The sequence below is a fragment of the Camelus ferus genome, chromosome 24 (genome assembly GCF_009834535.1).
Source record: "Camelus ferus isolate YT-003-E chromosome 24, BCGSAC_Cfer_1.0, whole genome shotgun sequence".
Taxonomy (NCBI): Eukaryota; Metazoa; Chordata; class Mammalia; order Artiodactyla; family Camelidae; genus Camelus; species Camelus ferus.
This window is the reverse complement of record NC_045719.1, coordinates 14222349-14236341: the sequence shown is the minus strand read 5'-3', so window position 1 is coordinate 14236341 and position 13993 is coordinate 14222349. Positions and strand designations below refer to the sequence as shown.

Sequence of the window (13993 nt, the reverse complement as noted above, 5' to 3'; positions counted from 1 at the left end):
ATGTTTATATACATTGTTTGAGACATTGAGTTTTCACTCAAAGCCAGAGCATCCTGAGATGACATTGGACCAATATCTACATAGCAGATTACATTTAATCCTACCAAATCCAATCAATGTGTAATTTACATGATATTAAGGAGTTTGTGGTGTTGCCAATATGATGCCCATGAATTATAAAGGCAGACAGCAGTTATTCAAGCTTTGTACCGTATTTGAAGACTTTATTTCATTTCATCACTATGTGGGGTCATCATTATTCCTGGCTCCAAGAGAGGACGTGCAGGGTAGAGTGTACGACAAAACTAAAATCAGTATAGAAATTTTTATTAGATTTTATTTAGGAAGGTGTTGAATGACATCCACTGAGGATACAATTTCTTAAGCTCTTATCTATGTTGTCTCTTCGCTTAAAACTACTACCATACCACTTCCAGTTTAGAAAGAATGCTGGGATGAGTTAAAGAAACTTGCATCGTATGTCCTTCACCCTAAACACTTGCGCTCACCTGTGGAAAACCAGAGTGTTTCAGTTTAGTTGGCATATTTTGTGTGTGTGTGTGTGGAAGGAGGTTAATTCGGTTTATTTATTCTTAGAGGAGGTACTGGGGATTGAACCCAGGACCTCATGCATGCTAAGCATGTGCTTTGCCACTTGAGCTATACCCTCCCCCATTAGTTGGCATTCTTGATTGTCACCTGAGACTTGCAATATGGGGAATGGCTACTCTCAATCAAAGTGAAGGGAAGTGGACTCAGTCATAAAGGATGACTTTGCTAATTCACTGATTAAAGTTTCCAGTAGTTACTTAGATCTTCCCTGGATTATTATGACTGCTATTTCCTTTTATATTTTACTTTGATAATTTAATGTCGTAGATGTTAACCTTTTTGTTACTCACATGGTACAATTAAAAAAATAAAAATAGTTTGTTTGGAGTTTGGGAGACCCAGTTTCTGATTCAGGCTCTGTTACTATTTCACTGTGGGAACTCATGAAAGTCCCTCTGTGTTCTCTGACCTGTAAAATGAGTTAATTACATTAGATGACCTATAATGTTTTAGACCTCACAAATCTATGACCTTTGTTACATTTCTCTATTTTCAAAGAGGATGACTGGTTTTAGACCTTAAGGATTCTGCTCTCTTTGGTAGTAACAGAGAAGACTCAAGGACGAACACTTTGATGCTCAGATTAACCCAAGAAATGTTAAGCATCTCACATCAGTAGGCTCAGACCAGTTAAGGCTGTGACACCCTGAGCTAGTAAGCGGTTCCTTGAGTTCGCCTTACCTCACACACAGAGGGTTTGGGCAAAGGCTCCCCAACTAATATTGAAATACAGTACTCATGGGAAGGAATTTGCAAGTCAAGATTTTATGTGGTAAGTAAAGGAGTTCTGTACCCAGAGAATTAAAATAGTGTTTACGTCTTCCTGTCAATAAAATTGCAGGAAGAAAGTGCAATGCCTTGTGATGCTCCTCAGGCCAGCCTCACTTACAGGGCTGTAGGCACAGTGGAGCTATGCAGTATAATTTCACGGGCATTGGAACACCATCCTTATGCTATAAAAATACCACCCGTATATACTTGATGATACCTGAAATCCTTTGCCAGAGCAATATTCTTACTTTCCATACTGATGAAAAAATACCAAAAGCTCCCACTGAAGAAAAGAGCTGACTTAAGTTCTCTCTGAATGGTAGACAGTATGAAATAAAATTAAGTGGGACCAGGGAGAGTGGGGCGTGGATACCAATCTGTTGCAAGAGCCTGAGGCAAATCAAGAAATAGCAAAATGCATAGAAAGGACAGACTGGGATGTGAAAGGTCAACTTGATCATTTATCCAACTGTACCCCAAATCACCCTTAATTTAGCTATTAATCACAAGTTTAATTAAAAAAATCTGATTTACTTAGGAGACATGGTTTATACCTCCAGCCGGGTTAGTTATTCCAATATATGGGAATACGTGTTGAAATTATTCTTGGATGCCAATTAAATAAGTTTTTAGTAAATTTACTATCAAATATTTTAAGCTGTGAGCTTGATTCTCAGCATCAGAGTGTTTCATATTATAAATTTATAGCCATCTTCACCAGTACAATGTAAAGATGGAATACCTCTGGTAAGAAATACATCTTTTGAAAATTGTAGATACACCCAAACGTATTTTGCAATTCTGGAAATTAAGACTCTTTTTGAAACATGTAGGGACAACAGTGGGAGTGGTTTGTGCCACGGACAGAGACGAACCAGACACAATGCACACGCGTCTGAAGTACAGCATTGTGGAGCAGACGCCAAGATCACCTGGGCTCTTTTCTGTGCATCCCAGCACGGGCGTAATCACCACCGTGTCTCCTTATTTGGACCGAGAGGTAACTTTCACAGTCTGTACAATATTGTTTAACTGGGGTTGAACCCACCACCCCCAGTTTAGTATAATTTGCTATCCTATGAATTAAAAGTTTCTCATTTTACTTACGCATAAGACAATGTTGCCTGTTTTTAAATAATTTATATTTCCTCCTGTAAGAGAAACCACGAGGAATTGAAATACAGATGAATTGGTGTTTAGAAGGCGTTAGAAAAAAAGATATTGCTTACGAAAGTTGATACTATTGAATATTATTTCACCTCTTGTATATGACTGGTTGGTCCCAGCTCAGTATTCCAGCTTAATTCTCATGTCCTTCGCTTAGTCTGCTTACTTTCTCCATGCTTGAAATGCTGTTCCTTACATCCCCACCTCTGCTCATCCTTAACCTTTCCCAGAACATCTGATTCTCGCCGTAGTTTCAACCGCCGTCTATGTACTGCTGACTCCCAGACTGTATTTCTGGCCATGAGCTCCCCTTCAGTATAAGGGCCATCCATCCAGCTGCCTTCTGGACCTCTGTCTTTAGATTTCTCACAGGAACATGCAATTCAGTATATGCCAGGCAGAACTCACTCGTTTCACCCCTCCTTGCCCACCTTGCTGGTGTTCACTTCCTCAGAGAAGCACTCGCTTCCTGTGGGGGTCAGTGATACCCCGGCACCTGTGTTGGCCTGTCTCTCCAAGTGGGACACGTGAGAGCAGCATTCTCAACCCCCTCTTTCTCTATTAACTTGTGCGTGCCACCTGTTAGCAAGTCAGACTCCATTCTAACTTACAGAAAACTTTCCTCTCACCCTTCCTTTTCATCCTCATTGCTAATGCCTCAGTTTTGTACTATTTCTGGAGCCTTTAACTGGTTTCTTTGAATTCCAGCTCAGCTCACTCCAAATACTTTTTCTAAAACCTAGATGTTCCTATTTTGTGTTCCCCATACAACTCCCATAAAACTTTTCCCTATTACCTGCTAAATCTACATTCTTAGTATAGGTCTTTGTAATTTAACCTCTGCCTACTTTTTCAGCTTTCTCCCTGTCTACCAAATTCTTTGGCCATATGCAAATAGAGAAATCAAATAAAAGCATAGAGACACACAAATTAAAGTGTATACAATTGAGTTTTCCTTTATAAAGCTAAACAAAGGTTTTCAAAATGAATTAAATATATGCTTTGTTTTCAGGTTAAAGACAAGTACTCATTGATAATGAAAGTCCAAGACATGGATGGTCAATTTTTTGGACTGATGAATACAGCAACTTGCATCATAACTGTGAAAGATTCAAATGACAATTTACCCACTTTCAGACAAAATGCTGTAAGCAGATAACATCAAAATCTATCTCTATTGTCATTTTTTATTTATTCAATCTGATTAATAAAATATTTATCATACTTTGAAGTATCAATTTCAGTTTATCAATGAAATATCTGACATAAAATTCTCTTTTATTTATTCATGTTAGTATTAATATTACCTCCTTTTTGTTGAAGGCCGTAACATTAGTTTTCATTTGTAACAAAGTTCTTTATTCACTTAAAAGATAATCCTTAATAAAATGATGCTCTTTGTGACTTACAGTTTAAAAATAATCTAGGCAAAAACTGTAAAAGCAAGTATTTTTGGAGTGGAAGAAACATTTTACTTTCTTTATAAAGTAAGTTTCTAATGAGTTCTTTCTGTTTCAGTACGAAGCATCAGTAGAGGAAAATACAGTCGATGTGGAGATTTTACGAATGCCTATAGATGATAAGGATTTAATTAACACTGCCAACTGGAGAGCCAATTTTACTATTTTAAAGGGCAATGAAAATGGACATTTCAAAATCAGTACAGACAAAGAAACTAATGAAGGTGTCCTATGTGTTGTCAAGGTACAGTAATGATGAGCAATTGACAATGTGACAAGTTTAATCAACTAATGCTTTAATCAGCTAAATAGTTTCAGATCATAGACTTTACAGTTTGGAAGAGAACTTACTCTATTTTGTCCAACTGCTCTGCTTTAATGCTTGCCTTTTTTCTGTAATTTTGTTACTAGTTATTAGTTACCTAGTGTATGGTTGAATATTCTCGATTATAAGGAAAGACCTCCATATCTCCATTAGCAGCCTATTCCATGTCTGGAGAGCTCTGATTCTCAGAGGGCCTTACCTCTACTGTGCCTAAATTATTCTCCTTGTAATGCGTGTCTTTGGATCAGGTTTTATCTCTGCTGCTGTGCAGAACAGGTTTGATCCTTTGAAAAGGCTGTTATGTCCATTTGAGATTTACCTTCTCTAGGACAAATATTCCCAATTCTTTTAACTATTCCTTACATGCTATAGTTTAGAAGCTCATTTTTCTTCTCATTCTCTCCCTGTCTCATATATTCCTGGCTCTGATTCTTTTAAAGGTGGTATTGAGGATGAAATATAGTTTCGAGGGGTCCTCTTCCCCTTACGTCTCCTCTTTTCCCTACTTGGGTTACTTGGCTTGATAGAGCCATGGCTTCAGGTGTACAGAGAGGTCTTCTCCCTTTAAAACTTCAATTCATTTCCACTTCTCTCAGTTTACTTTTTTAAATTATCTCTTTCCTCTCTCATTATCAGCTCTGTTGCTAATCTTACCTTCTCTCTCTCTTTAAGCCATTCATTCATAATAGTCCCTAACATACTGGACAATGAAATGTGCACTTGCCATGTAGGTCTTCCTTTCCATGTTTTATGCAAACCCTTAGAAAACCTGAATGCATCCGAGAGCTCCTTTGGTAGCCACACTGGTCTTTAAAGGTATCTGTCCTTTTCCGTGGTAAAGGTTTGTGTCTGCATAGTTAAGTTACATCTTTAAGTTATTTCTAATCTAAGTAAAGTATCTTTAATTTTAAAATGAACACTATACAATCAGGGTAATTGAAATCCATCTTCCTGTCATGTGGGCTACATACCTGATGATGACTAACCTCCTTACTGGTTAAAGAATGAAATCCATGCATTGATTGCTTTAAAGGAGTCCTCTTTCAATGCTCTGGTTCTTTCTTGTTAGTCAGGATTATGTTCAGGATAGAAGGGCACTTTATTCATTCTTTAGTACCCTAAAGTGTTAAATAATCAGTAGGTTAAACTGATGGTTTAGCTGAACAGAGCTTTCAAACATTGTCTCTTTAGTTAGTATCTCCTATTGCATATTATTGCCCTTTAACAAAAAGTGTGTCCCTTATACCCTTCATTTGCCTGTGTGACAGCTTGAGAGATTACTAAAACCTATAGTGTAGAGCTCTTACTGTGTGTGCATTGTATAGAAGAGAAAACTTAGGCTCAGAGGCATTAAGAAATGTACTCAAGGTCCACAGCTGGGACGTAGTAGAGACAGGATTTGAGTCTATGTCTTTGATTCCAAGTATCTGCTCTTAAGCACTGTGTTAAATTGTTTCATTGTTGTTGTTTGGTTTGGTTTGGTTTGGTTTTGGGGAGCAGAAGTAATTAGGTTTATTTTTTATTTATTTTTTAATGGCGGTACTGGGGATTGAACCCAGGACCTTCCAGGACCTTGTGCATGCTAAGCACGCGCTCTACCACTGAGCTATACCCTCCGCACTTAAATTGTTTTGAATAGCTATGTGATCTTGGAACGTTAGCCTCTGTATTATGTGTAAAATATAAATAGTACTTCTCTCTGCCTCCTTAGTAGCTATTCAAGGACGATAACGAAAATGCAAGCAGTCGGTAAGCTATAGGATATTAGTATTATATTTTTAGAAGTCATACCATGTTCTTGGGAAAAATGTTCTAATTTTCCACAGATAACTCTCCTGAAACTGTAGAGTGTGAGCTGACCTAGTCTTCAGCTGAGTCCTGGGGAATCTTTCCATCTCAGTCTTTTCTTTCCCCTTCAGCAGCAGCAGTAGCAGTGCCTGGGCGTGAGTGAGGAAGACACAGCCTTCATTCTCAGCATTCGAGGGGCCTCAGTTCCATCTTCACCACAATACATTTTCTAGGGAGCTGTTAGCATCTTATTGCAAATATGGGATATTTTTAAACAATTTTTTTTCAATTGATGAAACAAGATGGTACCCTGTGGTTGAAGAGAATTCATATTTTTTTCATTAATCATTGATTTTGTCCCACCAGCTTTCTAATCTTGGAGAGTTTTAAGCCACTGAGGCAATATCCAGCTTGAACCTCAAAAAAATTACCTAAAGAATCTCTAGGGCTCTTAGCAAATGACTCTAGATCAGATAACTGCAACTCCAGGGCAGCAGCTGGTTCTTAAATTTCCGTCCGTTTCTCATTGCCAGCAGATGCTCTGACTCCCAGCATGACCGTAGCAACACATGCAATTTGTGAGATAGTGTTCATTAGCAACAAATGAACAGATATTCATCTTTTTTCTCCACTGATGCCCCAGTTTCTGGGATATTAATAAAAGAACTAAAAACAGGTTCACGTACATTTTGTTGATTCGAAGATTCAGAAATTTTCTCAACTTCTTCTTGGACTTTTTGTGGTATTAGTAACTCAGCTTGATAATACCTAGATGTGGAGGCAGGTTTAAAACAAAAATTTTACTCATCAGGTTTGATTTTGTTCAATGTTCAGCCAGTGATGATTTTGATAAGCAGAAAGAGAAGCAAAGAGAAAGTGCTTTGGCTTTGTAGTACGGTGTAAAACCGTTTTTTATGGGTTTGGCTTCGTTTGCTGTATAAAGATCAACTGTCATCAAAGAATTGACTTAAAAGTTTTTGGAGGCTGGTGAACCAATTAAGCAGGAGGATTATATTGTGGTAGGAAAATGGACTCGAACCAGGCCAAGTGGCTTCAAACTCCCGCTCAAATGAGTCTCTTCTGGTCTTGGGAAAACCAATTTACCTCCTTTTCTCCACTTCCCTGCTCTGTAAAATGGGGATGGTGATAATAATAGTATCATTAAGCACATCAATTTTTTTTTTACTCCTCTGCATTTGCACTGTGAGAGTTTCATTGGATAAACTACAGAAAATGCCAAAGTATAATTCTCAAATTGTCAAAAATATAGTTTTCCTAAAAATAGAGAGTAAACCCAGGGAAAAGTTTGACTTAACTCATCATTGGGAGAATCAGCAAAAAGACAAAGCAGATTCCTAAGAAGAAATGAGAACCTGTATGGATTTTGATAGGAGGAAAAGCTGAAATAAAGATTCTCAGTTATGTGCTTTATAGGACAATTAAAACAAACATTTGAAATATCTTTTCTATCAGAGAGAAAATAAAGTCATTGCACCTTTTCAGTTTTAAGTCAACATCTAATTTTATGAGAGCTGTAAAATGTCTGGGCTGTCATTAATGGTAAATAGTAAGTCAAAGTCACGTTCTCCGAGCATCAGAAGACCCTCGGGTGGTCTGTTAGTGCCGTAAGGGACACTGTCATGTTTTTCCACTATCTTCAGGTTCAGAATAATTGTCCTTAGTAAGAATAAACTATACAAACATTTCAGGAGCTGCTTTTCACCACTCCATAAAACCACCTGCAGAAACTTTTAGACCACTCTTGTTAAAAGTCTTAATGAAGAATCATCTCTCTCTTTAGCAGTGGTTAAAAGTCAACGTCAGCTAAATGCAGCACTGTTCATATTGACAAAATTCACGTGCTATTTAAAATATCAAACGTATTTTACACAGATATTGATATATTTGTCCTTTTTTTTTTTTTTAAAGCCACTGAATTATGAAGAAAACCAGAAAGTGGTCCTGGAAATTGGAGTAAACAATGAAGTTCCATTTAGTAGAGATGTTGCCCTCAGAGTGACAACCATGAACAGGGCCTTGGTCACAGTTCACGTGAAGGATCAGGATGAGGGGCCTGAATGCAGCCCTGCAGTCCAATATGTACAGATTAAAGAAAACTCCGCAGTGGGGTCAAAGATGAATGGCTATAAGGCACGTGACCCCGAAAATAGAACCAGCAATGGTATAAGGTAAAAAGAAATTTATAACCACATACTAACAATGTATTTGTAATAATTGAGACTGTAATTTATTTCAATATATTTTATAGTGCTAAAAACTATTTTTACTTTTTATGAACAGGTACAAGATATTGCATGATCCTAAAGGGTGGATCACCATTAATGAAATTTCAGGGTCAATCCAAACTTCCAAAACCTTGGACAGGGAGGCTGCAACTCCCAGAAATGACTTGTATAATATTACAGTCTTGGCAATAGATCAAGGTAAAATACAAGTTTTAACCTGGTATGTTATTAAAGAATTAAGAGAATAAACTGCAGTTGTTCTTGTGCAGAATTATTCTTCTGATAACTACATGGACTTTTTAGAAATTAAAGATTGTTTTGATTTCTCTAATCATTCAGACAAGATGAAAACTGCTTGGTGACAAGGAACCACACCTTATTTAGTTTTATATCCCTAGCATGGCGAGACCTTAAATGCTCATAGAGCTCCATGTCAGAGGACAGAGGTGAAGTTTAAGTCTGGGACTAGATGAAATGGTCTCACCAGGCTCTTCTAGATCTCTTTATGCCAATTTAAATTGAGCTGTTAAATAGCTCAGCTGACTGTGGAGTTAAAAAGATCCTTTCCTTGAATTCTATTTCTTAAAGTAGCTGAGAGTTTCTCAACCATGACTTCATATTAAAATAATTTGGGACCCTTTAGAAAAAATCAAGGTGTAGACACTACCTTAGACCAAGTGAATCAGAATCCCTGGCTGGGGAGCCTGGGTATCATATATTTTAAAAATCTGCCCAGGTGGTTTAAATGTGTGCCAGGATTAGAAAAGCTTTTCTGTAGTCACTTGACTTTTCCTTAACGGCTGCACCAAAAGGAACCCAAAGAAACAGCTTGAAATTTAGACATTTATTTTTATTTTTTGGTAATCGTTCTGGTAAAAGGTCTATGGGCAGGTGTATCCATCTGTGCTTTTATTTACCATTTCCTCTAATTATCAGAGTTTTTTTAAATAAAAAACCCATACATCATATAGAGAATCTAGTTGATTTTGTTTTCTTAAGAAACTGTAAAAGAGACTATGAACTACACCAAAGTTCTCTCCTTTCCTCCTAGATGGCAGATCATGTACCGGAACACTTGCAGTTAACATTGAAGATGTGAATGATAACCCACCAGAAATACTTCAAAATTATCTAGTAGTTTGCAAACCAAAGATGGAGTACACTGACATTTCAGCCGTTGATCCTGACGAGCCTATCAATGGGGCTCCTTTTTATTTCACCTTGGCAGACACTTCTCTGGCAGTCAACAGAATATGGACCCTCACCAGAGTTAACGGTATTTCATCAAAAATAATGATTTACATGCTCTGAAATCACTGAGGATGGATTTGCTGCTTTATGCACATGAAGCATAATGTAAAACTGATTCTCATTAACCTACTTTAGAAGACTATCTTTAACTTTCGCAAATATCATAGGGGGCCTGTGGTATATATGGTACATAAAATGAAAGAAGTCATAATTTTTATGATGGCAAAATTTACGTTTACGACAAAGACAAAAAGATCCTATTGAACTATTGGGCAGCTTATCATTGAAACAAATTGCTTTTGCTATGTTTTCGAAGTCACTTCGTGAGATGAAGAAAGAACAGAAGATGGGTAGCTTAAATTTTAGTGTAAGCAAACTCTGGAAGTGAGGACTCTGGGTGTGTGGGATAAGCACTGCATAATATTCTGGAAGGAAACATGGTGGGATACGGACAGAGGCTTGGCATTGAAGCCTTCAGTCTGGCCGCCTACAATAGCGGTGCGGGGGGTGTGGTTTTCCATGTGACAGCCACACGTCACAGCTGCTCTGTTACTATGTCTTGCTCTTTCATACAACTGGGCTTTTGCACATGCTGTTCCTTCTGCCTAGAACGCCTCCCCACTCCTTAGCTTGGTATTAATTCATAATATTTATGGACCTACTATCTACCTGTTGTATCTCTGTGTAGTCTATGTGTTGTATTATTATCTGTTTACTTTTCTCCTCGAATACATGGGTTTCTCAGGACATTCATAATCCTTCTGTGTATTTCCAGCACCTCGCCCAGTGCGTTGTAGATACAAACTGCTAAATAAATGTTTGTTTAATCAATAATTGATTAACAAATATACACAAAAGAAGGCAAATATTAGCGGAAAAAAGTAAATCAGTGTTGTTAGAGTTTAGACGGTGTTAGTAGGAAGGCCGAGAGATTGGGTGGGAGGAAGAACCTTGGGGTGAAGGGCCGTATGTACCAGCTGTGGAGACCGAATTCTGTTCAGTAGGTGAGAGCAGGTGCACATCGGGAGTGTGTAAGCAGGGCAGTGCTGTCCCAAGTTTATGCCTCTAAAAAAGTGACGTTGGTAACAAGTAGGGGGACAATTTGAAGAGGGTGGAATGGAAGGGCAAGGAAAGGCAGAGGCTGCCGCACTGTCTGAATGAGTGAGACGTGCCTATGGCTCAGCTTATGGTCTTGACGGAGGAGAGGGATCTGAAGCATTTTACTTTAGACACATTATAATCCTGAAAAGTTCCAAACAAACCTTCGTGGTAATTCACATTCCTCTGGGCAGCTCTGGGTATGAGGTGCAGCCAAAAATCTTTGAGGTTCTTAACATTTCTAACAGTGCAGTTAAGAGACAAATGATGAGATCTTACTGTACAGCACAAGGAATTACAGTCAATATCTTGTAATAAACTATAATGGAAAAGAATCTGAAAAATAATGTATAGGTATATGTCTGAATAACTTTGCTGTACACCAGAAACTAATGGACCGTTGTAAATCAACTATAGTTCAATTTAAAAAAAGAAAGAAAAAGGCTTAGCGTTTACAGATGACTTCCAGGAGGTGCATAATTCTACTCTGTCATTTCAATTATTGCAAAACTCAAAAGGTTGTAATTGCCATTGAAAGTGTGTGGAGCTTTTGGTCAATTGATGATAAACTCATTGAAATTAGGTCACAAGACCATTGGGGAATTATCACAGTTGATAAAAATGTGTATGGTTATGATATAGATATGTCTGTGTTTACGTAAGCCTGCAGCTAGCCTGGGTGATGTTAATTAGCTTTCTGGTTTAGAGATTACTTCCACAGGGAAGGCGTTAATAATCAAAGGTCAATTGTGCTTTGAAAAATTACCTTATAATAAGGATAACGGACAGGTACGAGAAGGTAAATGGATAGAGAATATGAACGTAAGACATCTTTTGTGTGTAACTATTGGTGTTAATTCTCTGTGCGTACCGTGAGCAGGCATGTAGGGAAATGCTTGAAGTGTATGTCAAGAGCCAGTCTAGCATCATTAGTTTGTAGATGAGGGAAGAGATAAGGGAACAATAAATAATGTTGAAATGCTGCTGGGTCAGTCCAATGCCAAATTACTTCTTTAAGCCGCTCTTCTAAAAAGTTACAACAGGCAACATATATTAGTGCTTGAAAAAGTGGGAGATCGTCATCCCCTTTTATTCATTTTCACGTGGCAGGTGGTTGCTTGAGAATAATACCTTGATAAACAAGTGTTGTGGAACAAGCGTTAAGGGAATATTAAATGTTAACGTTCATTAAAAAATGTAAATCTTTGATTTTCTTTCAGATACGGCCGCCCGTCTCTCATATCAGAAAAATGCTGAATTTCAAGAATATTATGTCCCTGTTACTGTAAAAGATAGAGCGGGTCAATCTGCAACCAAAATCTTGAGAGTGAATCTCTGTGACTGTACTCATCCAAGCCAATGCCGTGCAACTGCCCGGAGCGCAGGCGTGACGCTCGGCAAATGGGCGATCCTTGCGATACTTCTGGGCATAGCATTACTTTTTTGTAAGTCCTTTTACTTACTAAACTTAAAACATAAGCTAAGTATCTGAGTGCAGGAAGAGATCTTTAAAAAGAAATCTTGTGCGGTCACCCATCAGGTGTGCGTCCCCCTTACAAATTCTTTTTGTGTTGTTATTGTCTGAGCTCTGATTGAGTATTTTTTGTGAAAGGAAGGGAAGCAAGATCCTTTTAGAGATAAAAGACTTCATACTTGTACAGAACTGTTGAAAATTCCTTGGAATGTGCCAAATTTGTCCACATACAGCATTTATTGCTTGGTCCTAATACACTATCTCTTTTAGGGCTAAATCAAACATTCTGAAACCTCTGCCATCGGCACGTCCACCGAAAAGCCACTTTCATTTCGCGTCTTCTCACTTTTCAGCCAGACTCACGGGAAATGTTCAGCTCCCAGTAATATCTCTTCTTGGGTGTCTCTTGGCCAGCATTACATTCTGCTAACCTCCTCCTCGCCAGCTGTGTAGTCCTGGCACCATATTTTTTTTTCTCCTTTTATTTCCTTCCAATCCAGTCAGCCTATATTATCTCTATTGTAGGAGTAGTGGTTCAGAGCAAGACTCTGGGACCAGACTGCCTGGGTCTGGACCCCCAGCTCTATTATTTGTAAGCCATGTGACCTGGGGCAAGTTCTTTCACCGGCTTCAGCTTCCTCATCGATACCAGGGGATAACTGTAGTATAGGGTAGCCCTGAAGATTCACTGAGTTAATACAATGCAGAGCTTAAAACAGCACATGGGAGATTTCTAATAAGTGTTTCTTATTTTTCATCAACTCAACAAATAAATACATATTGAACACCTGCTATAAGTCAGAAACTATCTAGATGCTTGGGATTCACCAATGAACAGAGCAGGCAAAAACAAACAGTTTGCCTTGTGACAGTAAACTAATTAATAAATTAAATGCTGTAGAGGGGAAAAATTGAGCAAAATAATTAGGGTCTGTAGTGCTACAGAGTGCGTGTGGGTGAGTGTGGGGATGGGTGCTGGTGACTGCAGTTTTCCATAGACACTTAGGCCAGCCTAACTGAGAAGTTATCTTGGATGCTTTTTGGAAGAGGGGAAAGGCATTCAAAGGCCCTGAAGTGAGGCAATGTCTGGAGAAGTCAAGGATGGCGGGGCACCCGTGTGGCTACGGAGCAGTGGATGAGGGGAGGGGTAATAGAGGGAACCAGAAAGGTAACAAGCGGCTGCACAGAGCTGCCAGCGGTTGGCGCACTTTTTCTATAAAGGGCCAGTTACTATATATTTTAAACTTTGCAAGCCATATGGTTTCAGTTGTAACTGAGCAAATCTGCCCTTCTAGCAAGAAAGCAGCCATAGAGAATATTTAAACCATGAGCATGCCTGTGTTCCATGAGAGCTTTATTTATGACACTAAAATTTGAATTTCATATAATTTTTACATGTAATAAACTTACTCTTTTTATTTTTTAATCATTTAAAATATAAAAAAAACACAGCTCAGGACACAATGGGCTGGATTTGGGGCTTTAGTTTCACAGTGGGGCTTGTAGAACATCGTAAAACCTTGTAGAACACTGTAAAAACCCATTGTTGCTATTAATTTTATTATCACATATTTCAACCTCCCACAATTATGATGTGGAATGAAAATTCTCAATAGGCAAAACACAAAGTAGGTTGAATAAAGATACTAGGAGATAAATCTATTCTGAGAAATAAAGTATGTTCTGTTACATTTTCATGTAGGCAAGCCACTCTTTCAAGAATCAATAAATCTCTTTAAAGGCTTTGTCGTAAATGAATGCCATGGATTTTTTTTTTAAATAACTGTTTAATTCATGATTC

The 13993-nt window shown here is 38.1% G+C and overlaps 1 protein-coding gene and 1 long non-coding RNA gene across 3 annotated transcripts in view; one reads left to right on the top strand and one right to left on the bottom strand.

Moving 5' to 3' along the window:
- LOC106729909 overlaps positions 1–13993 on the bottom strand; it is a 327331-nt gene that overhangs the window by 3434 nt on the left and 309904 nt on the right. The window lies entirely within an intron of this gene.
- The window catches only part of DSC3 (desmocollin 3), a 36019-nt gene that overhangs the window by 14248 nt on the left and 7778 nt on the right, over positions 1–13993 (top strand). For both annotated transcript variants that reach the window (XM_032467163.1, XM_032467164.1), the window contains exons 7-13: positions 2217–2383; positions 3563–3697; positions 4069–4254; positions 8053–8312; positions 8425–8567; positions 9421–9645; positions 11939–12163. In XM_032467163.1, coding sequence (XP_032323054.1) covers positions 2217–2383; positions 3563–3697; positions 4069–4254; positions 8053–8312; positions 8425–8567; positions 9421–9645; positions 11939–12163 — 1341 coding nt within the window. The remainder of the gene's footprint in view (positions 1–2216; positions 2384–3562; positions 3698–4068; positions 4255–8052; positions 8313–8424; positions 8568–9420; positions 9646–11938; positions 12164–13993) is intronic.